The 26,364-nt window shown below is 38.5% G+C and overlaps 2 protein-coding genes and 1 non-coding gene across 3 annotated transcripts; 1 reads left to right on the top strand and 2 right to left on the bottom strand.

The window, feature by feature from the left end:
- Positions 1–1,769: 1,769 nt before the first annotated feature.
- On the bottom strand, positions 1,770–7,195 carry LOC146138869 (putative MFS-type transporter C09D4.1). Its single transcript, XM_083394716.1, has 6 exons — positions 6,962–7,195; positions 6,275–6,389; positions 4,825–4,962; positions 3,777–4,079; positions 3,214–3,469; positions 1,770–2,205 (listed from the first exon to the last, which is right to left on the bottom strand). The coding sequence occupies exons 1-6, from the start codon at positions 7,193–7,195 to the stop codon at positions 1,770–1,772; spliced, it is 1,482 nt and encodes a 493-aa protein (XP_083250842.1).
- An 11,469-nt stretch (positions 7,196–18,664) lies between these two features.
- Positions 18,665–25,129, top strand: LOC146138867 (putative MFS-type transporter C09D4.1). The gene is made up of 6 exons (XM_083394715.1): positions 18,665–18,898; positions 20,122–20,236; positions 21,146–21,283; positions 22,341–22,655; positions 23,559–23,814; positions 24,694–25,129. Exons 1-6 carry the CDS (start codon positions 18,665–18,667, stop codon positions 25,127–25,129), a joined length of 1,494 nt encoding a protein of 497 aa, XP_083250841.1.
- Trnat-ggu (transfer RNA threonine (anticodon GGU)) lies at positions 23,086–23,159 on the bottom strand. Its single transcript has one exon. It is a non-coding gene; the product is annotated as a tRNA-Thr (tRNA).
- Positions 25,130–26,364: the final 1,235 nt, after the last annotated feature.

The raw sequence follows: 26,364 nt of genomic DNA, 5'->3' as shown, positions 1-26,364 counted from the left end.
CTGCTGCAATTCTATGCTTTATTTCTTACAAAAATGGTTCGACGTTCACCATTTCGAACCAGTAAGTTTGAATTTAATTAGTTATTTTGCTTATGCCAGAGGTTATGAGACGATCGGGGTCGTCGTTCTGGCATCGACCATTTTGGCGTCGACGTATCGGCGCCCTAGTTTGAACGGCGCCGCTGTTTTGGCACCGGATTATTTGCCCCTGTTTGGGGTATTGGCGGGTGATGGGTGGGGTTAGAAAATGGATTAAGGTTGAAATTTAAGGGGAGTTAGTGATGTAAAGGTGGATTTGGGGTAAAATGTTGTACATTCTGACCATTTAGGTCTTATTTCGACGGATTTAGGACTTATTGCTAATTATACGTTATTACGACTATTAGGTATTAGACCGATTTTGGCCCTTTTTTAAACTGTGTTTTTCCGACGTTGATGTTGTTCTTATACAGGTTTTATGGCTGACGTCCATAAGAATTGACCAATGTTAAACAGCATAAGATTTGGCCCATGTTGGAATACTTATTACTCCATGCTAAAAAAAAATCCAATATGCCAAATAATTAGCTGTTTTTTGTAATTAATAATATTTATTTCTACTTTGCTTTTTGTAGCTGTAAATATAGATATACTTTTTGTTAATAAGGTAAAATAGTTTACATGCTTGAAAGACATGAAGTGTTGTTACTACCATGCGGGTAACATTAGGGAAAAGTACACCGAAAAGACTTACCAAGGCCTTACTCTTGTATTTAAAGTATTGTACACTCTACCAGACAACTAGATAATTCTAGTTTTCTAATTCATTGAATTTGAGCAAAATACGGTTCAAATTCTAGTCGAAATTTGTTTTTTTAGGAACTCGGCAATTCTAATTCTAATCTAATTTAGAAAAACTAAAATGCTTTAATTTCAATTTTAATCTAATTTTAAAAAACTAAAATAAATCTAGTTGTCCAAGTCTGCACTCTACTAATGTCAACGTAATGACTTTTTATTTTCGATGGGCAAAGTTAGAGTTCAATTGCATGAGGTAACAAAACACAAAATGAGCGTCAATTCTACACAGGGCTGCGGAGTCGGTTAAAAATAACCCGAATCCGACTCCGGGGGAAAAAAACGAGTCCAACTCTCGAGTCGTCCAAATGTGCGATTTTGCCGAATCCGACTCTAAAAATCCGACGCCTGTATTTTACCCATTTACGTAACTTGTTAAGGTGGATATTCAGTAATCCACTCATAGGGGCGTCATATAATCAATCCACTCACTATACATGGTTGAAAAATATTCCACCATATGCTATTCCGTCTTTACAATTTGCAGTTTGCGGCAATATGAGTTTCGAAATTTCGTAGTGCGCATGCGCTCTCGGGATTTGGGTAGCCGTGCGTGATCTTGCTCGAGCCCCGAGTCCCGACCCCGACTACGCAGCCCTGCTTCTTCAGCAAACGAATCGGCGTAAAATGTTACGAAACGGAAAAGCCAAAATTTAGGTTTGGCAGCTGCAGGTCACAAAACCATCAGCATCACGGTAGATTAACCTGATCAATTGCATAAACACTCAAGCTCGTTCGTTAACAATAAGGTCTCTCTAACATCTTTAATACTCTTGAATTCTTTGAAGTTCTTGCGCCCTCATGCCATTAAAGCCTTTAAAGTTCTTGCGTCTACCTTCAGGCCAATAACATTCTTGCATTCCCAGATCCTTTGCAGGTATTTAAAGCGGCGCAATAACCAATCAGATCTTAACGAAAGACCCCATCAAATCTCAGTCCAGCAGCAAAGGAGCCTTTTCGTCATCATATTTACTTCCGGGCGTCTTGGCACCGTTTTCGACCTCCAGTCGCCGGTTCCTGGGCGACACGAAACAAAGCAGAACAACCGCAAGCGCTATACAGGTGTTCTGCAGGGCCAGGACGCCCGCGGCGCCGCTGGCCTCGTACACAAATCGCCCCACGGTTCCGAGCAAAAGACCCCCAGTTGTAGAGGACGAAGTGACGAAGACGTTGACAAAAGTCTCGTCGATTGGGAAGGTGAGTTGAGTCGAGATCTCGTAAATGACGACGCCGCAGAAAGACAGGAAGACTCCGTAGAGAAAGTTACCCGAGAAAAGAGCGGCTGCGTTTTGTAGAAGGACGCCCAGAGACACGGTGATCGTGGCGAGCAGAACCAGCACCATTCCGATGATGACCAGCACTTTGTACCTGCGAGGTTTGGCAAAGCTTTTAGTTTAAGGCCGTGCCTAATTTAGGGTTTCAGCAAGTGGTGCTCATGCCTTTTATGAGGCCTTAAACACTTTAGACTGTGTGCTCCAGTCAAAATCGATACACTATAATTCACACAAGATATTCGTCGAAATTATGGAGATATTTAAGACACTTGGAAACAAAATAAGCACTAATCAGTTTCGAAATTCGGTGCTACGTATGGCCAAGTCGGACTCGGGACTCGGTTAGTCTTACGTTGTCTTACTCCAGTATCGAGTTCCGAGTCCGACTTCGGCAAAACAAACCGACTCCGTCGAGTCCCGAGTCCGCAGCACTGTATCATACAACTAGCCACTGTACCAAGTCATTTAAAAACAGCGACTTAAGTGCGATTTAGTCAAGTCGTTGACTTTAGTTATTACAACTGTGTTTACCTACAATAGTCGTGAAACACGCCGTTTGTTTTTTTACCAAACATAAACCCGTTAAGTCAGCTCAACGAATATGCAGAATCACAAAACATGCATCTATTCTATAATACAGTGCTTCTTAAGCCCTTCCTTTAACACTCAAGGGTGTCGAGAGATATATTAAATTCTTTAGGATTTTAAGTTTTGCTCTATTGGTAACCTTCTTGATACATTTTTTTGTGTACAATGAAAGTGCCAAAAATTAAAAGGTCAACCTTGTTGCACAGTTAATGTGCTGTTTTAATCTCGTTTATTGTAACGTTACAGTTAAGCACTCAGCAAAAATACGAACAAAGGTGCCGCGAACTATTTTCAATTTCTGTAGGGTGCCGCAAGCCAAAAAAGGTTGCGAAACACTGATGTAGACCTTCCATTGTATCTTCAATTAAGCACAGATTTAGAGAGCAATGTTATAGGTCAGATGCAAGCCCAGACAAAAAGCAGTCTAGTTACAATTTATAATTTCTGTAGGGTGCCAGGCCAAAAAAGGTTGCGAAACACTGGTCTGGTACACCAAACAAATTAACCACCATACCTTTTACAACGGTCCACACACTTGCCACCAATCAAACTTCCAACGATCAAGCCGACACTGAACTGGCACATGACGTAAGAGCTAGTGACGTCAGGCCACATGTTCTTGAGGCCTCGCAGGGGAAGTTGGGCGATTATTTGCGGCATAAGGAGGTTGTCCAGCATCACCAGCTGAAAGGTTTTGCCCACAACAACGCAAAGTAGCACGAATGAACGGTTGAGAAATAACTCGCGAAGTTGAGCCCAGAAAGTTACGTCTGAAAAATAAGGAAAGTGGTGTTTCAATAAAATATTGTTGACTGTTTGAAAAGGGCCAAAAACTGACAGAGAAAAAGAAGCAAGAAAAAGGAGGAAAAAAACAGAATTTAAAGAAGACCAAACAAACAAGAGAGAAACAGAACAAAACAGCAAAAATGAAGATAATGAAAAGATAAAAACAAATAAGAGAATAATTCAAAAGCAGTGTAAATACAAATTTGCGATGTGTTAATATAGAAGAGTCGAAGACAAAAATAAAAGAAAAAACGAAAATCTAAAAAAGACAAAATACTTGCCATCACTTACTATGCTTTCCCGACGTGGTGCGGCCGACCTTGCCTTCGACCTTGAGCGCCTGTGCTTTGGTGGCCGGAGTGGGCGGTCTATCGGTGACGTAAGCAAGAAAAGCGAAGGCCACAAAGGCCGAAAGGGCCGCTGAGACCCCGTACATTATCATCAGGTTGACCCGACCGTATTCCACCTCAGCATAAGTAAGGTACAAGGCGCTACGATCACTGCTGCTGTAGTAACTGCTGTTGCTGATCAAGTCGCGATCGCTCGTGTTTCTGAACTCTGTACGGTAGAGGATCAGCGGCGGTAGAAGGTAACCTGTGAGCGACAACAAACTTTCGTTCATGTACACCGAAAAGGAATGGCACGCTCACCGAATCCGTAGATCAATGATGCAAACAATACAGGCTAGAAAAGCAACTAGCCTGTGGGGAGGTTCGAACTCACGACCTCTGGCCTTCGAAAAACGACTTCAGAAGGGCTAGATTCCAGTTAGCAGACTAACCAAACCCTTAGATAAATTATGCAACCAGGGCTGTGTATCTCTGTTGGTAGAGCCACGGTCCCGGTATGGCCGGAGGTCGTGAGTTCGAAACTCACCACAGGCTAGTTTTACGAACGGGACGCAGCAGGCAACGGTGCTATGGTTGTTTCTCGACTTGCTCCCCTCTGAACATGTGTAGCTCAGTTGACAGAGCGACGGTCCAGGTATGACCAGAGGTCGTGAGTTCGAACCTCAAAAAATTGAATTCCTAAAGAATTTGAAATATCTCTCGGCACCCTTAAGTATTAAAAATAGAACCCTAGAGTGCCGCGGCACCCCGGTTGAGAACCACTTACCTACAGCCAGGTCAAGTAATTTTTCCTAAAAGACTTAAATCAAGTCAAGTCTTTTGTCCAAAATGCTAAAGTCAATTGAAGTCATTTCTCTCAAAAGACTTAAGTCAAGCCAAATTATTTGTTCAAAATATCAAGTCATTTTTCCCAAAAGACTTGAGTCAAGTCAAACCATTTAAAAATAGTGAATTAAGTGCAGTTAAATCATTACAACACCGACACTTACCTATCGTGTCGCCGAGAGCCAGGCCTGCCGAAGTGAGGGAAATGGCCGTTCCAACTTGGCTGTCTGGGAACCAAAGGGCGGCGAATGCTGGTGGGATTGCGATGGCGATCATCTCGGACATTCCGCAGAGAACTTGGCCTGAAACGAAGTTGGGAAACTAGATTTTGACGGGGAATGGGTGTCTCATGGCTAGATCTAGCAGTGTGGCAAAATAATTTGGTCTGGCCCTTATTTTTAGGCGTCGTTTTTCGTAGAGTTTTCAGTTTTTGCTTCTCGTAGATTTTGCTGTAAATTCTTCCCAGTGTACACTAGTGAGTTATTACGTGTTGCGTAGGGCTTGGCCTGAATAGATGCGGGGAAATAAGCAGGGTGGTCACATTGTAGCTTTGCCTTGAAACGAAGCACATATAAATCACGATTGAGTGATACAATATCGCAATCGTCTGTTGTTCGCAATGACTTGAATTAAATGCGTCACTTTTTCTAATGTCTTGACTTGACTTGTTTTTCGGTAAAATGAATTCATTTAAATGTTTTAGACCAAATTACTTGACTTGTACTTGAGTCATTGAGTCAAATGACTTGACCAATATTTAATAGAATTAGGTTATTCGTGTCAATTTTGCACGTAAAATAATCAGCTTGCTATATGTTGACTTTTTGCTACTGTTTAGTTGAGATAATGCTCATAAACGGACAAGTTTACCAATTTTAATAGTTTATTTTTTTTTTATGTCGATGGCTTGACTTACCCTAATAATGAATCGAAAGTTACTTGAATTGGGCAACTGATGACTTGCGCTGTGATTTTACGTGTTATTTTTGCAGAAGATTTGACTTAGACTTGAGTTATTTTTTAAATGACTTGACTTGAGATTGACTTAATCTAATAATAACTTGCTGGCGACTGACCACTTTTTTGTTTGTTTTACTAATAGAGGACATTTAGGCGATCATGTGAGACTTAAAAGTACACTATATGCATTATAAATAACTGATAATAATAAGGTCATGACCTGTTGGCTTTTCGTGACCATTAAGTAATAATCCATTTGGTGTATATTTTGACCCCGTTTTAACTTGGTCTTGAGGTTCAACTTATTTCAAGCAAAATTCGTCCCTCAACTTTAGAAACCTGTTATTTTGTGCATCAAACAAGAAAGTGAAATTTGTTGTAAGTGTAGACGTCTTTTTGACGTCTTACTTTTATTTTGTTTTAATTAAAAAATAAAAACTGCCAGAGATAGACAAATAACATTTTAACATTCTATCAATGCAGATTTGTTGCGGTATAAGATATTAGGTTGATCTATTGCAATTACTCCAAGTTTTAATTTGGCAGAGGCAAAGGGTCAAGGCTTGAAACTCTTCCTCAGCAGTTTTAAAGTTTGTCGACCAATTCACGCACAGCGTATATTCGTATAACGTTGACCATAAAGCTTAAACTTACCGATAAGAATCAGCGCTAGGAGCTTGTAATGGCACAAGGAGATGGTCACAAGCAGCAGACCAGCGGTTGAAGAGAATGAAACAATCACGATGAGGTTTCTCAACCGAACGTGGCCCTTCAAATTTCAAACGGTGGAATTTTATGAATAGTTAGACACCAGGGGTGGCCAACACGCAGCCCTTTACCCAGTTTTATGCCTCTGTGTATTGCCGGTTCCGACCCTGACTGTTTGCCTTAAACAAAATAAACGCATAAAGTATTTCTTTTTACGCCTTGCGAAAGCATTTATTGGGTTTCTGTGCAGGCATAAAGCTGTGGGTCAATGACCCTCACAAGTTATTTGCCCAAATGATTATATCGAGAAATGTGCATTGTTTCATCAAATGCGTCGCGTCTCCTTCTAAATTAAAACTTTGTCTGTTTAACCAAATTAAGGCACTCTTTTTCACGCTTCTTGCAATTATTTTCTTTCTTTCCATTTGTTTAAAGTGTGGCTCTTTGTAGTTAACCAAGTACGAAATGTGACTCTTGGCATCTGACTGGTTGGCCACCCTGTTACATACAATAGATCAGTGGTTCTAAAACTTTTTTTACCGGGGACCCTTAGTTTTTTTTGGCTTCGCGTGGGCCACGGTAGGAAAAAAAGATAATAAAACAACAAAACCGGAATCAAACGTTTGATTTTACCTTGAAAATGAGCCAGGCGAGCGGTAGCGTAAGCGGGACAGCCCCCACGTTGCGAGCGTTGGTGATCCAGTCGACTAACAAATGATCGACGCGGAAAAACTGCACGTAGAAGTTGCTGACTTGGCCGAAGCTTGTAAACGAGATTCCGGAGAGCATCTGTAGCAGGAATAGGCCGGTGAGGAAAGCCCATCTTCGCCTGTACAGCACCAGGGGAGAATCTATCTTGTCTTCCATAAGAAATGATCTTTAAAACCTCTAACGGTTTATCTTTCTTTTACAGAACCAATTACTATGGAAAACGCCAAATCGGCCGAGTGAAAATGTTTTTAAGAACAATGATTTTCTATTCTTCTTAACAGCAAAGCCCATTCCACCATTAAACTCTCCTAAAAACAATAATATTTCTAAAAATAATTTGTGATTAGTTCTTACAATGGCAGAAAAAGCGTTTTATTCTCGCTTGACTATTCATGATAAACGCTCTTTAAAACCTCTAACAAACCTCTAATATTTTTCTTTCACAGAGCTACTTAAAATGAAACCCTAAAAGCGAGTGCGAATGGATTCCCTTTTTTTCTAAAACAATAGTTTGTGATTAGTTTCTTAGAATGGGGGGATTGCAGTTTACTTGACCGAAATCATTCCCCAAAATTTCCAGAGATCATGCGAAGCGTAATGTGGTATTTCCTGTTTAACAGCTGTGGAATATAAGCTGACGCAGGGTCGCAAAGTTTCTGAAAATTTTGAAAAAAAAATTATTTTACGGAAAATTTTCGCTTTTTTAATATTTTGGACAATGTTTAGATATACTTGGCCATCATTGGTAAAAATAACCATGAGTGGCACAGTTTAGTAAAACAACGAACTTGTGACTTCCTTGGTTAGCAATTGGCCAGTTTTATTAATGTTTGGCTACTGGTTAGTGTTTCTCACTTATTTTTCACGGTTACTCAAATACTAAGAGCATTATACAGAGAGCCTTTGGTTGCCTATTCTTTCTCCTCTGAACTTTTTTGTAAGCGTGAAGTGAACAAGGCACATATAAAAGCAATAACATTGATCTATTCTTATTTACTTAGTATGAGCCATATCTTCGTATTTGGCCCCGCAGTTTTGCAATATTTTAGCATAAGTCTTTAGAACCAATCTCAATATAACCTTGTAACCTTTTGCAGACAAAATCCAATAAAAGAGTGACTCAATTTAGGTAACAACACACGGGTTGAAAAAGATTGACGTAGATTTTAATATGATTTTAATATACAATATTTTAGCGTGATAATGAATCTCAAAGTCAAAAGTCGAGTAAACACTTCTTTTTTAACATCATCTAGAATAAGACATTTGTACCATCATCAGTTAATCTGTCTTGCATGATATGTCAGTACCCTGATGAAGACGTTAAGTATCGAACGTCGAAACGTCGATTGTTTATGAGAAAACTGCTGAATGAGCAACACTTGGTTATATCAGTTAATACATTGCGACTTTTTTGGCTTTAAAATTATTATCTTAACATCACGGATCCTCGCACAGTGTACCTTATCTTCTTATTGAGTTAAAATAAAACCTCCCACTTGTAACAGTATATTTTTACACTAATAAGTTGTCAATAATATAAATACTGTCTCGCCCCAAACAAGAAATTGGCTATATTCCCAGGAATCTAAAAAATATAACAGTAGTGGCGCGGCGCTGGTAGACAGAGCATAGGTCAACCTTCACCCACGCACAAATGACGCTTGAATGGCGCCCGCTCTCCCAACTAACGCTATCTAATTGCTTCCGGACCGACTTAGTTTTAGCCGTTTGCGTGCCAGGCAAACTAATATGAAATCCCGTATAGTTGTAGTATAATGTACCAGTGTTGTAATCACATAAGTCAAGTGCACTTAAGTGACTGTTTTCAAATGACATGACTTGACTTGACTTAATTTTTTGGGGCAAATGACTTGACGTGACTTAAGTCTTTCGAACAAATAATTTGGGTTAAAAGAAGTATTTTTATTAGGCTGTTATTCATAAAATTAGGCTATATTTCTTGATTTTTCAACATAAAACAATTTTCTTGCTATATGTTGCGTTTTTGTTATTTTTTAGTTGAGTTATTGCTCGTAATCGAGCTTGTTTACCAATTTTAGTAGTTTTACGTTTACTTTTTATGACAAGGACTTGACTTGAAATTGACTTGCTATAATTATGACTTTATTGGGACTTGACTTGTGGTTAACTGAAAAAGACTTGAGTTGGACTTAAAAAGACTTATTTACAACACTGTAATGTACTGATAGTAACCAGTCAATGGCCTGTTGCATAATTTCGGGGTCGCGTTGCGTAAGAAAAGCGGCGAAACCAAAACAGGAATGCGGAAGGAATTGCGTACAAACTAACGCCGGACGCATTGGAGTCAGCTCGCGAAAATAAATCGCCGCTTCATGTAAACGTACCCCCGGAAGCGAATTCAACTTTGATTAATTGGGGAGAGCTGTAGGGTCGATTGTTGGACGATTTAGCTTGGTTTAACTTACAGATGTACATACTACTTGTTTTTATCCCGTTACCAAAACCTGTCAATTAAGACTGATCAATCTGATTCCTAATTATTCCACTAATTTCTATAGGGCAGTGTTTCTTAGCTGTTTATGGCTAGTGGTACACCTCAGAAACAATAAATGGATTTCGGCACCCCTACAAGATTTTTCCGTAGGTAATTCACTAGAATGTCACAATAAACGGAACTGGAAAAACACACATCAACTCTACCCAACGTTGGAAGTTATAATTGGATAAGTGTTGAGCAAAAATCAGATTCTTAAAACTTCTCAAATATCTCTTGGCGCCCGTGAGCGTAATAAAAAGAACGCTGAAATACGTAGAGTATTTAACACAACGGTACACTTTCAACTTTTTTCAGCTCGCGACCCACTATAAATTCAAGTTTTATTTTGCGACCCACAATGAGATATGACAAACGATATGTTAAATATCTTAAGAGGTCACAACGGGATGTGTCAATATAATCAAACAAAATTAAAAGTTGAAATAAATTACATTAATCCTTTTTAGCACTAATTTAAAATTCATCTCATTGGAAGTAAGATTTACAGTTACATAAACCCGCATCTTTACTACTGGCGTACTTACTGAAACAGTTAATGCGGCACAACACATCTGATTGTTACGTGTTCGTTACACTGCTGCATAAATTTTACCTAATGATAATGCAATTATTTCCCGATCTAGTACAAAACTGTAGCATTTAGAAATACTTCGTGACCCACCTGAAATAGCTTCGCGACCCACTGGTTGGGAAGAACTGATTTATAACTTAAGGCTAGTTTCGAAAATAATGACTGTCTAATAATAATCAATCGTACGTTTGTCGCCTTATAAGTCCGGAGTCCCAAAAAACACCTAGCCTTACTTTCAATTTGTTTCTTGTTATTAAAACCCGGCTAAAATGGCTAACGAAAAGCAGATTTGTGCGAAAGAGCTTGAATGCTCATGGCCCAATCGATCAGTAGTGAACTGCTAATGACTGATCCCGGATGTTTCCTCGCATTTATTTTCAACTTTTTAGGTGAATGGCCGGATCCTGAACTTAGGAAAGCTCTTCGACTGAAACATTTTCAGCGGGTTGTAGACTAATACATTTTAACTGACATTTTTTGATGAAATGTGTATTTTTTGGCAGTTTATTATAAACAACTGTTACTCAGGATCGGGCTGCGGATTATTTTGCAACTGGAAACAGGTCTAATTACATTAAAAAGATGGCGAAAAGCATTAAAAAAGATAGCGTTAGGTTCGTTTAAAATTTCACAATTTTTCGTTTAACAAGTCATGATCACAATTAAGTGACTGAGCAAAAAATTCAGCCGATTATGTTGATTTTGCCTGAAGAGAAATACAATTAATCAATAAATAAAAATGCAATAAAATCGTTTTCGTTTTTCTTTTGTGCAATAATAATATTTTCACTTAATTTAACTTCAGTACCTATGATATTAATATGTACATACCGGTACATTTTATATCAGTAGAAATTGATACACAAACTAATATTTTTCCATAACCTACATTAAGTAATACATATCACACTTATAAACAATAATCGCATTTAAAATTTCGGCGCCCATGCCCATATTCATTATATACTTCAGCTATGCTATTCATCAAATTCAAATGTATTTTGATAAGTTAGGTTAATAGAAGTGGGTCGCCAAGCTAGATTGAGAAACACTGATCTACAGGCTCTGCTGGTCGAATCAACACGGTTGGCTGGAGGCGAAAAAGAATTGCTCTATGTCTAAAGATCCAGGTTAATTTGCGATCGCTACAGATTAATTATACGACTCAGTGGCTAACTTCGGATGACAGAAGAGATTTGATGTACAGATACAGCAAGTTATTTTCGTTAAAATTAAGCTGTCCCAAGGTAATAAAGTGGTCCGCACAATGTTTAGACAAGTGTTGGTTAAGGTTAATCTCAAGCGGTAAATGCCCTCTAGACCATTGGTTCTCAACCTTTTTTCTTTCATGGCCCATTTACGTTGCAAAAAAAATCTGTGGCCCAATAAGTGTTTATGAAAGAAAAAACTGTAAAATAGGTTTAAAACAAAACACAGCAGAACCTATTTCAAAACAGATTATTTATTCAACCGTGCATTAGTAAATACTTGCGGCTGAACAATCAATTTACATTGCTTTTCAATTTCTCCCCAAGCCATTATTCCTTTAAAATTAAATGTAGTGACACAAATGAAACTAAAACTAGCTTTTTTAAATCGTTCTGTGGCCCACCTCAAATGTTTCTTATGGCCCACCAGTAAACCATGGCCCACTGGTTGAGAACCGCTGCTCTAGACCTTTGCTAAAGAGTTCGCAACATTTTGAGCAAGATCGATCAGTTGCATTTTTTGTTTGAAAAATAATGCAATGTCATATTTGGAGGCTTTAAAGCAGTAAATTCTAAAACTTTGTGCTACGAGAGATTCTTGTAACTCGCTTACCGAAATAAAGCATTTATTTTACCCATAGACAAGCAACTCGTTCTGCTGTCGCTACCAATCACCTCACTATTGTCGGTAAGTTGTCTGCAGCAACTCTCAAGTGTCGTTAAAAAAGGTTAGTTTGCCAGAAGGTCCCTCGAAACCACAGTTTCCCGAAAGATTAAAGAACATATTTTACGCGATAATTAATTGGGCCACGCGCTACAAAAATTGCATGGTGAAAGGCAGCAAAGTTGGGAATATTATATATTTTTAGTAAATATATATATTTTTTTTATTGCATAGTTTTAGTAAAATTTTTGTATATATATATTTTTTTTTATTGTATAGTTTTAGTAAAATGCGCAATAATATTTATATTTAATATTGAATATTACAATGTGTTGATGCAAACTTTTCAAAAAGGCGCTGCTTTTTTGTATGAGATATCGCCAACATTGTTTAATATAAGTTTAGCCCACGGCAGGGGTGGTCAACACGCGGCTCCACCCAGTTATATGCGGCTCTTACGTTCATGTTGCACTTATGATTTTTTTGGAATGTTTCGGTTTAGTTCAGTCAAGTTATTATTATTGCAGATTCCGACTCAGACTGTTTCCTTAAGGCCAATATATTTTTAGTCACAATTTTGAAACAAGTTAAACGCAAAAAATATGCCCCAACAATATTGATAAATGACATTATATCGAGAAATGTGTATTTCTTCAATTAATGCGTCGCGTATCCTTTTAAATTATTTTTTTTTAACCAAATAAAGGCATTTTTTTGCACTTCGTGCGAAATGCTATTATTTTCGTTCCATGTGCGCAAGGTGTGGCTCTTCGCGGTTAACCAAGCAACAAATGCGGCTCTTGATATATGAGTGGTTGACACCAACTTTAATCAACATAAGTATATGGTCTTTGTTCTATGTCAACTCTGACTTTAACAACTTTCCTGCACAGTCGTAACTCACTTGTCGGTCATTATTATTATCGCGAATAGCAGTGTATATATAATTGCTTTATGCGATGTTGAATGACAGTTCAATTGAAGTAGTCTTTTGATCATTAGTAAATATTAATGAAGCTACGACTTCCTGAAATATCAATAGTTGAGTCCACTTCTGGGAAAACCATTGACAACTAACAGTGCGGCTAACAAACAGCGCTGTAATGAGTTAAGTCAGTGGTCGGCAAACTTTTTTGTCGCGGCCCAAAGTACTCTTTTTACAGCTATTGAAGGCCGACTACGTAAAAGCACTACGAAAACAGTGGAGGAATGAGGATATTTGATTTTAAGATGATATATTAGACGGCCCCTTGATTCCCAAAACATTGTCATTCCCTAAAACGAAGAATATACGCGCGAAGCGCGAAAATTTTTTCGTTTAAATAAAGTTAAAGTTGGCAAAAAATATAGCTCGACAGGCACTCTCATGGTCACATTGGCACGTGGGTCTTTACAAGTTGAGCCAATTAATTTTTTTATGCCACACCAACTGGTAAAAGTTCATCGAATGTACGGCCATCACGCGGCCCACAACTACATGATAACACTAAGCTATTCAAAAGTCACTCGCGGCCCACTAAAAATGGCTCTGCGGCCCACAGTTTTCCCACCACTGACGTTTTTTACTTGATTAATACCCAAGACAGAATAAGATCCAAAATATTCTAAATAAGACTTAAACCTGTCAGAACAAGTCGTAAATACATAGAAAAAGGCCTAAATGGACAATAACGCCAAAAACTGTTCGGATCCAACATGGGACGATTATTATGGGACACCTGTCTTGCATCGGCCGTTTGTGTGTCGACATTTGGGCGCCCTAGATTAAACGGCGCTGTTTTAGCACCGTTTTTTTGCCCTTGTTTGGGGTTAGAGGCGGGTAATGGATTTAGAATTGGGTTAGGGATGAACTTTTTAGGAAAGTTAGTGATGAAGTTAGGGTTGGGCTTGGGGTAAAAATAATTGTATACGCCTTTTCTGGTCATTTAGGTCTTCTTCCGACGTGTGCAGGTCGTATAGATAGGTACTTTATTTGAACCACTTAACTCATTCCCTGAGTGATATTAATCATATTTTTTATTTTCTGCATTCAGTTTCGACTTAAGTATGTCATGAACTCAACTTGTTCACACTGTACTGTTCAGTTTTTTACATCAGGCCATTTCTCCAAACCATATTTTTGCCTATTTACTGTAAAGTATAAATCCAACATACTATATTTTTTTTCGTTTTTTTGTTTTTGTTTTTGTTTTTGTTTTTTTTTAACGTTTTTTTTTAAGAAAATTTCGTCAGTGCTAAGGCGCCGTTCATACTATCCCATATGTTGTGCGACTGTCCAATAAAATCATATTCTCTGGAATGGTAATGCATTTACTCCTCAAACAATTCGTAATGAAACAGCTTTATTGTGCCGTGAAGCTGACGTACATAATTACATTACCAAACTACCGTTTAGCTAAACAAAACGACAGATATCAAACAACTTACGTATGCATTGCAAGTTATACATTTAAGCACTTCTTTGTACTATTTGTGAGATGTTTCCATTTTACACAAAACACTGCCGGTGTACTAATGATCCGGTGTACTAATGATCCGGTGTGCTAATGATGCGTATGCCATTATCGTTGGTCAAAAAGCAGCTTCAGAATGGCTAGATCACAGTTGTTGAACACATGTGTCTGTGCATTTTTTTACTAAAGGACAATATAGTTTGAATTGATCATCAGATTCAGTAAGTCTGCGATGGCATTCGATGTACTAACGATATATTGCTGGTTATTGTGATTTTGCAACATATCCTTCGCGAAAAGGGTGCGAGCTTCTATAAATTATGTCCGAAGTGTTTACCGGCGTTTTTCTTTACCGGCGTTTTTCGCCAGCGAAGAAAAGTATAATTGAAGTGTTATTTTTGGCATTATTACGCAATTGAAGTGTAATTTTCGTCATTATTACGTCACAATGCAATGTGTGCTCTGTTATTTACTACCAGAGTATATACTGGTTTCATTATACTCTAGCACAGCGGTTACCAAACTTTTCGAATAAAAATTGCCTTGTGGACCCTTTGCGATAATATTGATATTTCGCGGCCCTATAAAAATCAAGGGTCAGTTGAGCCATGTTTCTTGTAGTAGACTAGTGCAGTCACAACTTTCTAACTAATGCGAACGAGTCGCTGATAGCAGATAGTACAGCATAATAGATGCTTTATGATGTCACTAGAAACAATAAAACACGCTTTATTATCGAATAATAAAGCATAACTAAAGACTAAGATTGGTGAAAGACAACGTTTACAATATAGACTAATACTAATGTTTAAAAACATTCGCTAAAGGCCAATGTTGTAAAACTTAAAGACTAATTCAATTCTCATTGCGGACCCTCTGAAACAGCTGCACGGACCCCAATTGGTCCGCGGACCCCAGTTTGGGAACCGCTTCTCTAACATGATTAGAGTATCATTTAACGAAAATTTATCAATAAATTATATTAACTTACTACATAGCGGGTCCGAAGCCTACAATTTTAAAGTGGTATATTCTCTTTTGTATCGACATGCCGAAACGTTAGAGAAAAATATCACTGTAGCGCAAAATAACCTTTTTTCATACAGCTTTTGCTGGATTTGTACTATTTTACTAAGCTGATTAACGTTTTCTAGTTTCCCAGAAACTTAGGACAGTAGTTCTTAAACTTTTTTTTACCGCAGATCCCTAAAAACGCTTTTCTTTTGCGTGTGCAGGATTAAATGAAGTTTGGTCAAAAAATGGACCTCGAATACACATAAAAGAACGTGTGATTTATTTTAAAAAATTCTTTGAATATCTTTGTTTTGACAAGAGTATAGGAATAGGTGAAGATGCTTTACAAGACAAATGTATTCAATAAAATATTCTTGAATTAATAAAAAATGTTATGGCTTATTTTTGCCTAAAATAATTTAAATATTGAAACTGAGCCGTGGGTCGTAGTTTGCTCAGGCCGTTCTAGGGTTGAAATCATACCCGTGATAATGGTCTGCTGGTGTCTGATAATTTTAAGCAAGCTTTCTGGCAAATTGCAAGTAACAAATATTAATGTTTAGTATTTTGGTTCAAAGTATACACCACAATGCTTGCGCCAAGTATTCCTGTTTGTGATCTAAACCTCCTTAAAAGTTGAGCCTTTTGTCCGGTTTCAGTTGCATTGGCTTTCTCCAACCGCTTCATAGAATCGTAAGAGACATGTTAACGGAAGGTAAATAACATCTCCGTGTTGCTCTACGCCAGGGTTTCTTAAACTGGGGTCCATGGCCCCTTAGGGGCCTGTGAACTAGTTTTAGGGTTTCCGTGAAGGCCAAATTGAAATATTAGTGTATATTTAGGAAGTAATCAAATTTTCTAAGGAAAGAGTTTAATTAAAAATAAAACGTGTTTGCACTGAATGCCTCTATTTCTATTCTCCTTTTCACATTTTGTGGACTGAAAACTGCAGATTTCTACAGTCTATTTCTATTACGACGTCAATTTATGAAGTCGTTTTTTTTAATTTCTTGCTTACCATTGGTCAACGCGAAGCAAAAAAACAATTTAGGGGGCGTGCAGTTTTAGTTAGATCATGCTGAGAAATGATAGCTTAGATTTATCTGCAAGTAAGATTTTTTTATCAAGAGAGCCATATGGCGTCACAGAAAGAGCCACATATCTACATGTTAATTGATAAACAAGTGATTGCAGAATTCTATGGCAATAGTTTAGCGAAATCCATCCGTAAAATTTTGGACGCTAACACTTAGCCTACTGTCCAAGAATAGAGACAAAACAAAGCCACACGTGGTCTGAAAGCGGGAAAATCAACGACCAGTCTTTAAAAAGGAAACAGACCGTCTCCGTTAGCAGTACTGCTGATCGATGTTCCCTAGGCACGAATATTATAATCCCATTTCAGGCGTTTTTGAAAGCTTGTCTATTTTCTGAACCGATCGAGGTGCTTTACAGGCAAAAAGCTTAAGCGAGATTTGGTGGTTATAGTTGTTTTATACGCTCAGGGACAATTTAATAGGCGAGAAAACGAAACCATTGACCTACATTTATGGTTTGTCGAACGGTTTCAATTGTAAGTCTAAAAAGCAACGTCAAGTAGTAGTATTGGTACTCGTCCGATTCTATGTTGTTTCGGTGCTGATTCGATACCAAATTAATGTAGCAATTTAAGCCATAATTTTCGTTCCAGTGCAGCAATTCAATGTTGGATTACAAATATAACAAAAAAATGTTTGGGTTAGCAAGTGGAGGTGACTTAAGCAAATTTGGGCAAAAACCTGGTAAAAATGCCGTTGAATATTTTAATTTAGTTGTTGTACACATAGAAGCAATTTAACAGGCGAGCAACCGGAACCATTGACCTACATTCATCGTTTGCCGAACGGTTTCAATTGTAAGTCTGAAAAGCAAAGTCAAGTAGTAGTATCGGTACTCGTCCGATACTATGTGGTATTTGCACTTATCCGATACCAAATTAACATAGGAATTAAAGCCGTGTTTTTCCTTCCAACGCTGCAATTCAATGTTGAATTGCAAATATAACAAAAAATGTTTAGGCTAACAAGTGGAGGTAACTTAGGCAAATTTTGGCCAAAAAACCTGAAAAAAGGGCCGTTGAATACTTTAATTTCACCCCTTTGCTTGTTTGAGTACCTGTACGTCATTAATACTGGATCGTAGGTTGTGTGGTTCCAGTTGTTGTACACTTAGAAGCAACTTGATAGGCGAGCAAACGAACCATTGGCCTACATTCATGGTTTGTCGAACGGGTTTAATTGTAAGTCTGAAAGTAAAAATTAATCTGTAGTTTAGAGCAGTGTTTCTTAATCAGGTAAATAGTTCGCCCCAGGGTGAGCAAAATTTTTGCAAGGGTGAACCAACCAAAAGGGGTGAATAAGGGTGAACCGTCAGAAATGGATGATATCTTGCAAAACAATCGAGATCATTTTGTGCTGTTATATATAGACGAGATAGTTTTATCATATCATGAGACAAGGGTGAACGAAATCTGGAGATAGATGCTAGGGGTGAACAAACTAAAAAAAATTAAGAAGCACTGGTTTAGAGTATGCTACGCTACATAATCAAGCGTCAATGAAATGCTAGGGTAATTGAAAGCAGTGTAAGGTATTGCATTTTTTTTGAGTTATTGCATTTTTTATGTGCTTGTGAGGACTTGGTAATACAAGTGGCTTACGTTTAGTTTCAAGTTTCTGCATTTGTTTTTAGCCAAGGCTGGTATTTTTACAGACTTGAGGAGAAGCACTACCTCACAACAAAGGCAGCCTAATTTAAGAAATTCCAAAAAAGACTAAAACGACCGTTTGCGGGTTTTAAACATCATTCGTAAAAGAGAAAAATTGTTTTCAACATTGCAACCCCGCGTCCGCTATTATTCCGCAACGGTTTAACAGGAAATACAACATATTACGTTGCGCATGATCTTCGGAAATTATTTCAGAAGTAAAATGCACTTCTCCCTTTGTAACAACTAATCATAATTTATTGTTTTAGAATAAAAGAGCTCGACAGTGGAATAGGCATTGATGTTCAAAATAAGAGAAAACATTGTTCTTAAAACCATTTGCACTCGGCCTTTTTTGGCGTTGTTCCATAGTAATTGGTTCTGTAAAAGAAAGATAAACCGTTAGAGGTTTTAAAGATCATTTCTTATGGAAGACAAGATAGATTCTCCCCTGGTGCTGTACAGGCGAAGATGGGCTTTCCTCACCGGCCTATTCCTGCTACAGATGCTCTCAGGAATCTCGTTTACAAGCTTCGGCCAAGCCAGCAACTTCTACGTACATTTTTTTCGCGTCGATCATTTGTTAGTCGACTGGATCACCAACGCTCGCAACGTGGGGGCTGTCCCGCTTACGCTACCGATCGCCTGGCTCATTTTCAAGGTAATTTCTGGTTTTGTTTCGTGTTTTAGCCCTGTTCGTGAACTAGGTAATATCGTTTTAAACCGAATTAAAATAGATAGAAGTAAATAGCTTTAACGAACTAAAACTATTTCGTCCTATTGTTTTTTGCTATTTGCCTTGAAAATGTGCACTTTGCGACCTTATAAGTTTAGAAATTTGTTACTGCGCATGCGCATGTCGGACTCGGGTCGGGTAGTTTGACGTGATCTTACTCGATTCCCGAGTCCCGAGTCTGACTCCGACCAAATAACTAAACCCGAGTCCGAGTCCCGAGTCCAGAAGGCGCTCATATCTGTTTTAAATCTTGGAACCTTAATGTAATTAAGGTATCGCACGTCGGACTTGGTACTCGGGTAGTTTTACGTTGTCTTACTCGGGTCCCGAGTCCGATTCCAGCAAAACAAACTAACTCCGTCGAATAGCTAGTCCGACTTCGACTCCGCAAACCTTCTTCAAAGTGATAATAATGAGCTGAGTTCATTGTCTAAACCGCTTGCCACTGTCTATATAAATTCATGTTTAATTAATATAAGCCCTTCCTTCGTATTTTACTCACAGTTTTCTAAACGTTCGGATCAATCTTGCTCAGAACCAATCTCAATAAACCTAACCATGTAAAGCTTCTTTAGTCGGCGACCGCAATGTTGTGACTTAACTTAATCCAAGCGAAAACTAATTCGAACGTTTTCTGGTAACTCAACCACGAACAACGATTTCACTATTCTTCTTGCCCTTTTGTTAGCTAGGGCCACGTTAGACTAATGAACCTCAAATTTAAAATTGTTTTTTTTTTGGATGTTATACTTCTGACTGGCAACGTTCCATGGCGCATCAGTTAAGAGGCGCTTTTCTTATTGATATATTTTTCCAACCATGTATTGTGAGTGAATGAATTATATGACACATTTTAAGTGGATTGCTGAATATCCACGTTATTTTATATACGTAAATTGGTGAAATACAGGCTGTAGAGTCAGGGCCGGAATTGGGACACGACGAAATCGCACATTTGACCGGAGTCGGACTTGGGACTCGGGAGTCGGACTCGGGAGTCGGACTCGGGAGTTGGGAGTCGGGCTCGGGACTCGGGAGTCGGACTCGGGAGTTGGATCGGGTTATTTTTACACGACTTCGCAGCCCTGCTTTGAAACACTGACTATGTAGCGTTGATTTCAAACTATTTCTCTTGTCGTTTTTTAAAGGGCCACGTTCGGCTGAGAAACCTCATCGTGATTGTTTCATTCTCTTCAACTGCTGGTCTGCTCCTTGTAGCAGTCTCCTTGTGTAACTACAAGCTCTTCACGATGATTATCATCGGTAGGTTAGAGGTTAGCGGTAAAACTTAAAAAAAAGGATAAGACAAAGCCCAGCCTTGTGAACAAACGGTGGAAAGTTGTGACGCTACCAAATCGATAAAACTATAGGCTATAGACCTGTGGTTGTCAAACTTTCTTACTGATTCTTTTATTATTATTAACGACAATTAGGTGGCAGTCTTACGACTGAAAAAAACCTTTTGCCGTGACACCATTTACAACGAGCAACAAACTGTTTTCAGGAACAACACGTAATAACTGAATAGTTAACAACCGGGAAAAATTTTCGTCAAAATCTATGAGAAAACAATAATTGAAAAAGAGGGGCCAGGAGTCGACAAAATTAAAAAAGATATGTAAAACTGCAATAGACACATCTGCGCCAAAAGCCAAGACTGGTTATGAAATTTGGATGAGATAATGTAAAAATACCTGATATATATATCTAACGGCTGTAACTCTGAAGCAACAATAGACTAAAATTATTATTAGTCTAATTAACTTTTTACAATAGCAATCTTTACAGTTAAATCAGCTTTTTATTGCATATAACCGATTAAATAACTCCTTTTTTGGTCCTTTTTTCCTCCCCAATTGCTATCTGAAAAGAATTTTTTCAAAAAAAAATTTAAAAATGACTTCCTCTTTTGAGAACCACTGGGATATATCTAGTCATGAGACCGTAGGTTTCACTTCGTTTCAGGCCAAGCCCTCCGCAAAACGTAATAACTCACTAGTGTACACTGGGAAGAATTTACATCAAAATCTACGAGAAGCAAAAACTGAAAACTCTACGAAAAACGACGCCTAAAAATAAGGGCCAGACCAAATTATTTTGCCACACTGCTAGATCTAGCCATGAGAAGTCGCCCATTCCCCGTCAAAATCAACTTTCGAATTTCGTTTTCAGGCCAAGTTCTCTGCGGAATGTCCGAGATGATCGCCATCGCAATCCCACCAGCATTCGCCGCTCTCTGGTTCCCAGACAGCCAAGTTGGAACGGCTATTTCCCTCACTTCGGCAGGTCTGGCTCTCGGCGACACAATAGGTAAGTGTCGGTGTTGTAATGATTTAACTGCACTTAATTCACTATTTTTAAATAACTTGACTTGACTTAAGTCTTTCGGACATGACTTGTTAGTATTGACTTGTTATTTATTCGGACTTGACTTAGACTTTTACGAATGACTTTACTTTCAAAATGACAACACTGGTAAGTGAACCTTATTTTTGCAAACAACAATATGATTTTGCATTAATATCGAAATCTGTATCGTCAATAAAAGTATTTCATTACCATCACGACATTTCCCGCCGAAAAAAAAAAATTTTTTTGGTGAAATTAAAACAACTTTATAAGCGGCCATACAAAGACCATTCTCTATACTCTACTTCTGGTGGCCAAATCGCTTAGAGGGGCGTTAATAGACATAGGTGCTGGACCACTACCGGGGAAAATAGCACAACACTGCAGAGGGTTTTTATGACAACGATTAACGTCAGAATTACGATTGAAAAACATTCTTCGGTGTTTATTACTTCATATAAAACGACGCATTTTTGAAATAACTTCTACCAAGCATAAATAACATGAAGGTTTGAAGTCGTGAAAGCGGTTGCCTCTAGTTTTAACGATAATAGATCTCTTTCGAACACATCTGATAATAAAAACAAGTTTTATAAACGAAAAAAATCAATGAATAACGAGGGCTAAATAAACATTAAACCAGTGGATCTCAATAAGGGTGCCGCGGCACTCTGGAGTACCTTTTCTTATCCTCAAGGGTGCCGACAGATATTTTATAATTTTTGAGAATCTGGTTTTTGCTCAACTCTTACAACTTTTTATGTTAATATTAGAGTAAAATAAATCCAATTATAACTCCTACGTTGTTTGGAGTTAATGTGTGTTGTTCCAGTTCTGTTTGTTGTGACATTCTAGTGAATTACCGGTACGTACGGAAATTCTTGGGGTGCCCGAATCTATTTGTTATTTCTGAGGGTACCGCAAGCCATAAAAGGTTGAGAACCACTGCCTTAAACTTACGACATCTCTATACGGTTGCTATTTAACGTGTTAACGTACCCCTTTATATTACTCACAGGCTACCTACTGCCTCCAATGCTGCTCTACCGAACTCAGTACAGAAATGTGAGCTACTTTGATCAACTCAACAACAAAAACAATTACAGCAACAACAACAGCAGCTACTACAGCAGTAGTAATCGCAGCGCCCTATACCTTACTCATGCTGAGGTGGAATACGGTCGGGTCAACCTGATGATAATGTACGGCGTCTCGGCGGCCCTTTCGGCCTTTGTGGCCTTCTCTTTTCTTGCTTACGTCACCGATAGACCGCCCACTCCGGCCACCAAAGCACAGGCGCTCAAGGTCGAAGGCAAGGTTTCGACAAAACATGGTAAGTGTGAAACGTATGTGAAGTAAAGTACACCGAAAAGTATGTGAAGTAAAGTACACCGAAAAGTATGTGAAGTAAAGTACACCGAAAAGTATGTGAAGTAAAGTACACCGAAAAGTATGTGAAGTAAAGTACACCGAAAAGTATGTGAAGTAAAGTACACCGAAAAGTATGTGAAGTAAAGTACACCGAAAAGTATGTGAAGTAAAGTACACCGAAAGCCATCGCACACTCACCGCTTCTGTCGTTTAATGATGCAAACAGGGCAAGGATAGAAAAACAACTATAGCCTGCAGTAGGTTAGAACTCACGATCTCCAACTGAGCTACACAGGCTCAGAGGAGAGCAAGTCGAGAAACAACCATACGTCAGTGCTCATTACAGACTTACCGAATCTGTCGATCAATAATGGCAGGCTAGAAAAACAACTAGCCTGTAGTAAGGTTCGAACTTACAACCTCGGTCATACCGGAACCGTCGCTCTACCAACTGAGCTACACAGGCTCAGAGAGCAGCGAGTACAGAAATAACCATACGCCAATGCTTGCTACATTCTGTTAGTACAAGCAACTTCACATTGAAGGGGATCTATAGTACCATAAAATTATACAATATTCAAGCATTGGCGTATGGTTGTTTCTCGACTCACTCCATTCTGAGCCTGTGTAGCTCAGTTGGTAGAGCGACGGTCCCGGCTTGACCGGAGGTCGTGAGTTCGAACCTCACTACAGGCTAGTTGTTTTTCTAGTCAATGTTTCAAAAAAGGAGTTTGATTTGCTCGTTCCTTTTTCTCCTTTTTCTTTTGCATTTCCCTTTTTTGTATTTTTGTTTGGCATTATTTCAACCAGTTCTCTTTTATAACAATAAAAATGGTTCACACGAAAACATTTCTTTATCTTTCAGACCTAACCTTCCTTGACCAGCTTCGCGAGTTATTCCGCAACCGTTCTTTCGTGCTACTTTGCGTTGTTGTGGCCATCACATTTCAGCTGGTGATGCTCGACAACCTTCTTATGCCGCAAATAATCGCCCAACTTCCCCTGCGAGGCCTCAAGACCATGTGGCCTGACGTCACTAGCTCTTACGTCATGTGCCAGTTCAGTGTCGGCTTGATCGTTGGAAGTTTGATCGGCGGGAAGGTTGTGGACCGTTGTAAAAGGTATAGTGGTTTGTAATGTGGTTTGTTGCATTAGACCAGTGGTTCCCAAACTGTGGGCCATGGCCCAGGAGTGGGCCACAAGACTATTTTAGTGCGCCATGGAGCTATTTAAAAATAGTGCAACTACATATGTTTTTTTTTTTTAAATAATTGTTAGTATGTCAAAAACCATGTAAGAATGAGACCATTTCCATATTATTGATTATTTGTGAACTATTTTCGTAAAGGTAGAATATCACGACCTGTGTGTTTTACTCGCTCCATAATTAAAACGGCATTCAGTTTGTTGTCATAGAGCTATTTAATTCCATTCTAAAAATGAACTGGAAGTGGGAACCACTGAATTAGACATTAGATGCTGGGTTTGTGATTCTGCTTACTAGTTGAGCCGACTTAAAAAAAACTGCGTGTTTTATAACTAACTATGTCGAATGTGAATATTGGAGATAAACATTTTTGCTATGACCAAAGTCAATACCTCGAATAAATCGCACTTAAGTCGCTGTTTTTTAAATGACTTGGTACAGTGGTTTGTTGTATAAGACAGAACCCGGGACTCGGGGAGTCGGTTTGTTTTGCTGATGACATACGTATACGCTGTACCAAACTTGATTACGCAAACTGTAAATTGTTAAGGTGGAATATCATAGGGCTGTTTTCCGAGTTTGGTTTTGGTCCACAAGTTATAAAAGGTCGCCGACCCATTACGCGTTTGAGAAAAAATATACGCGATATATCGGCGAAGGATGTCATGACGACATTCCATGCGCTGGGACTAGGCCTGATTCACCTTTAGGCAAAATTAGGACGTGTTTCATCCCTGGCTGAGTCCCTAAATTAGGTACGGCCTTAAACTAAAAGCTTTTCAAAACCTCGCAGGTACAAAGTGCTGGTCATCATCGGAATGGTGCTGGTTCTTCTCGCCACGATCACCGTGGCTCTGGGCGTCCTTCTACAAAACGCAGCCGCTCTTTTCTCGGGTAACTTTCTCTACGGAGTCTTCCTGTCGTTCTGCGGCGTCGTCATTTACGAGATCTCAACTCAACTTACCTTCCCAATCGACGAGACTTTTGTCAACGTCTTCGTCACTTCGTCTTCTACAACTGGGGGTCTTTTGCTCGGAACCGTGGGGCGATTTGTGTACGAGGCCAGCGGCGCCGCGGGCGTCCTGGCCCTGCAGAACACCTGTATAGTGCTGGCGGTCGTCCTGTTGTGCTTCCTTTCGTCCAGGAACCGGCGCCTGGAGGCCGAAAACGGCGCCAAGACGCCCGGAAGTGTCGGTGATGATGAAACGGCTCGCTTACTGCCGACATAAAGTGGAAGTATACTCTTAGTTGAGCCACGATTTCTGCGATCGCTTCAAAAAGCAGAAACGAGCAAATTTTAAAGATTTAGGACAGTGTTGCTCAACCTTGTTTTACGGCGATCTAAAAACTAAGCGAATTTTAACAGCGAAGCCAAATTCTCCTAATTGAACATTTCACTTATTTTTTTTCATCTTTTCACTGAGAGAATAAAGCATGATACTTTAAGCATAAACAAGGTCCAATTAAGTTAATATGACCCATAATCTGATCCATAAAAAGCAGAAACGCGCAAATTTTAAAGATTTATGACAGTGCTTCTCAACCTTGTTTTGCTGTGACTCAAATACTAAGCGAATAAGTATACAGCGAAGCAGACTTGGACAACTATAGATAATTCTAGTTTTCTAATTCAATCAATAAGAGCAAAATGCGTCTGAAATACATATGTTAATCTTAAATACATCGAACTTAGCACAAATACATTGACCATTCACACTCTTACTAGAATACTTCTCGATTTAAATGAAATTGATTGTAAATAAGCAAATGTAATTCTAGTTCAAATTCTTGTTTAAATTTGATTTTTTTTAAGAATTCGGTAATTCTAATTCTAATCTAATTTGAGAAAACTCGAAATGATCTAATTCTAATTCTAATCTAGTTTTGTAAAACCGAAATGATCTAATTTTAATTCTAATGTAATTTTAAAAAGCTAAAATAAATCTAGTTGTCCAATTCTGCAGCGAAGCACTAGCGATCGAATTCCCTTCACTCAACTTTTTGTAAGAGAATAAAGTATGAAACGTTAGCATAATTAACCTCAAAATAAATTAATATAATCCATGACCTCATACTGCTTTTGCAGTTTTCTAACATCTTTTAAATTTTGCTCAGAAACAAATCTTGATATATAAAATCACTGTATGCCGCGACCAAGCCAAATATTTTTCAATTTTGTTTAGCATTATTTCCTAACTATTTTTATGAACCTGGTGGCTAGAATAATTGTTACACAGAATTTGTCATGTGACAAATTATTCATTAAAAAACATTATTTTGTTTTTGTTAAATTTGTTTAAAAAATTCACTGTCAACATTTACAGCTTTTCTCAACTGCGATCCAATTTAGGATGGCGACTCATGATCTGTGCCCTATATACTTAAACTGATGAATACTCAACAAACGGCCCACTAGCTAAATTTTATACATCTGGAAGTTAAATGACCAAAATGACCTGAGGTC

Source organism: Ascidiella aspersa, chromosome 7 (genome assembly GCF_963924565.1).
Source record: "Ascidiella aspersa chromosome 7, kaAscAspe10.2, whole genome shotgun sequence".
Classification (NCBI taxonomy): domain Eukaryota; kingdom Metazoa; phylum Chordata; class Ascidiacea; order Phlebobranchia; family Ascidiidae; genus Ascidiella; species Ascidiella aspersa.
The sequence above is the reverse complement of the archived record's forward strand: the minus strand, read 5'-3'. Positions and strand labels throughout refer to the sequence as shown.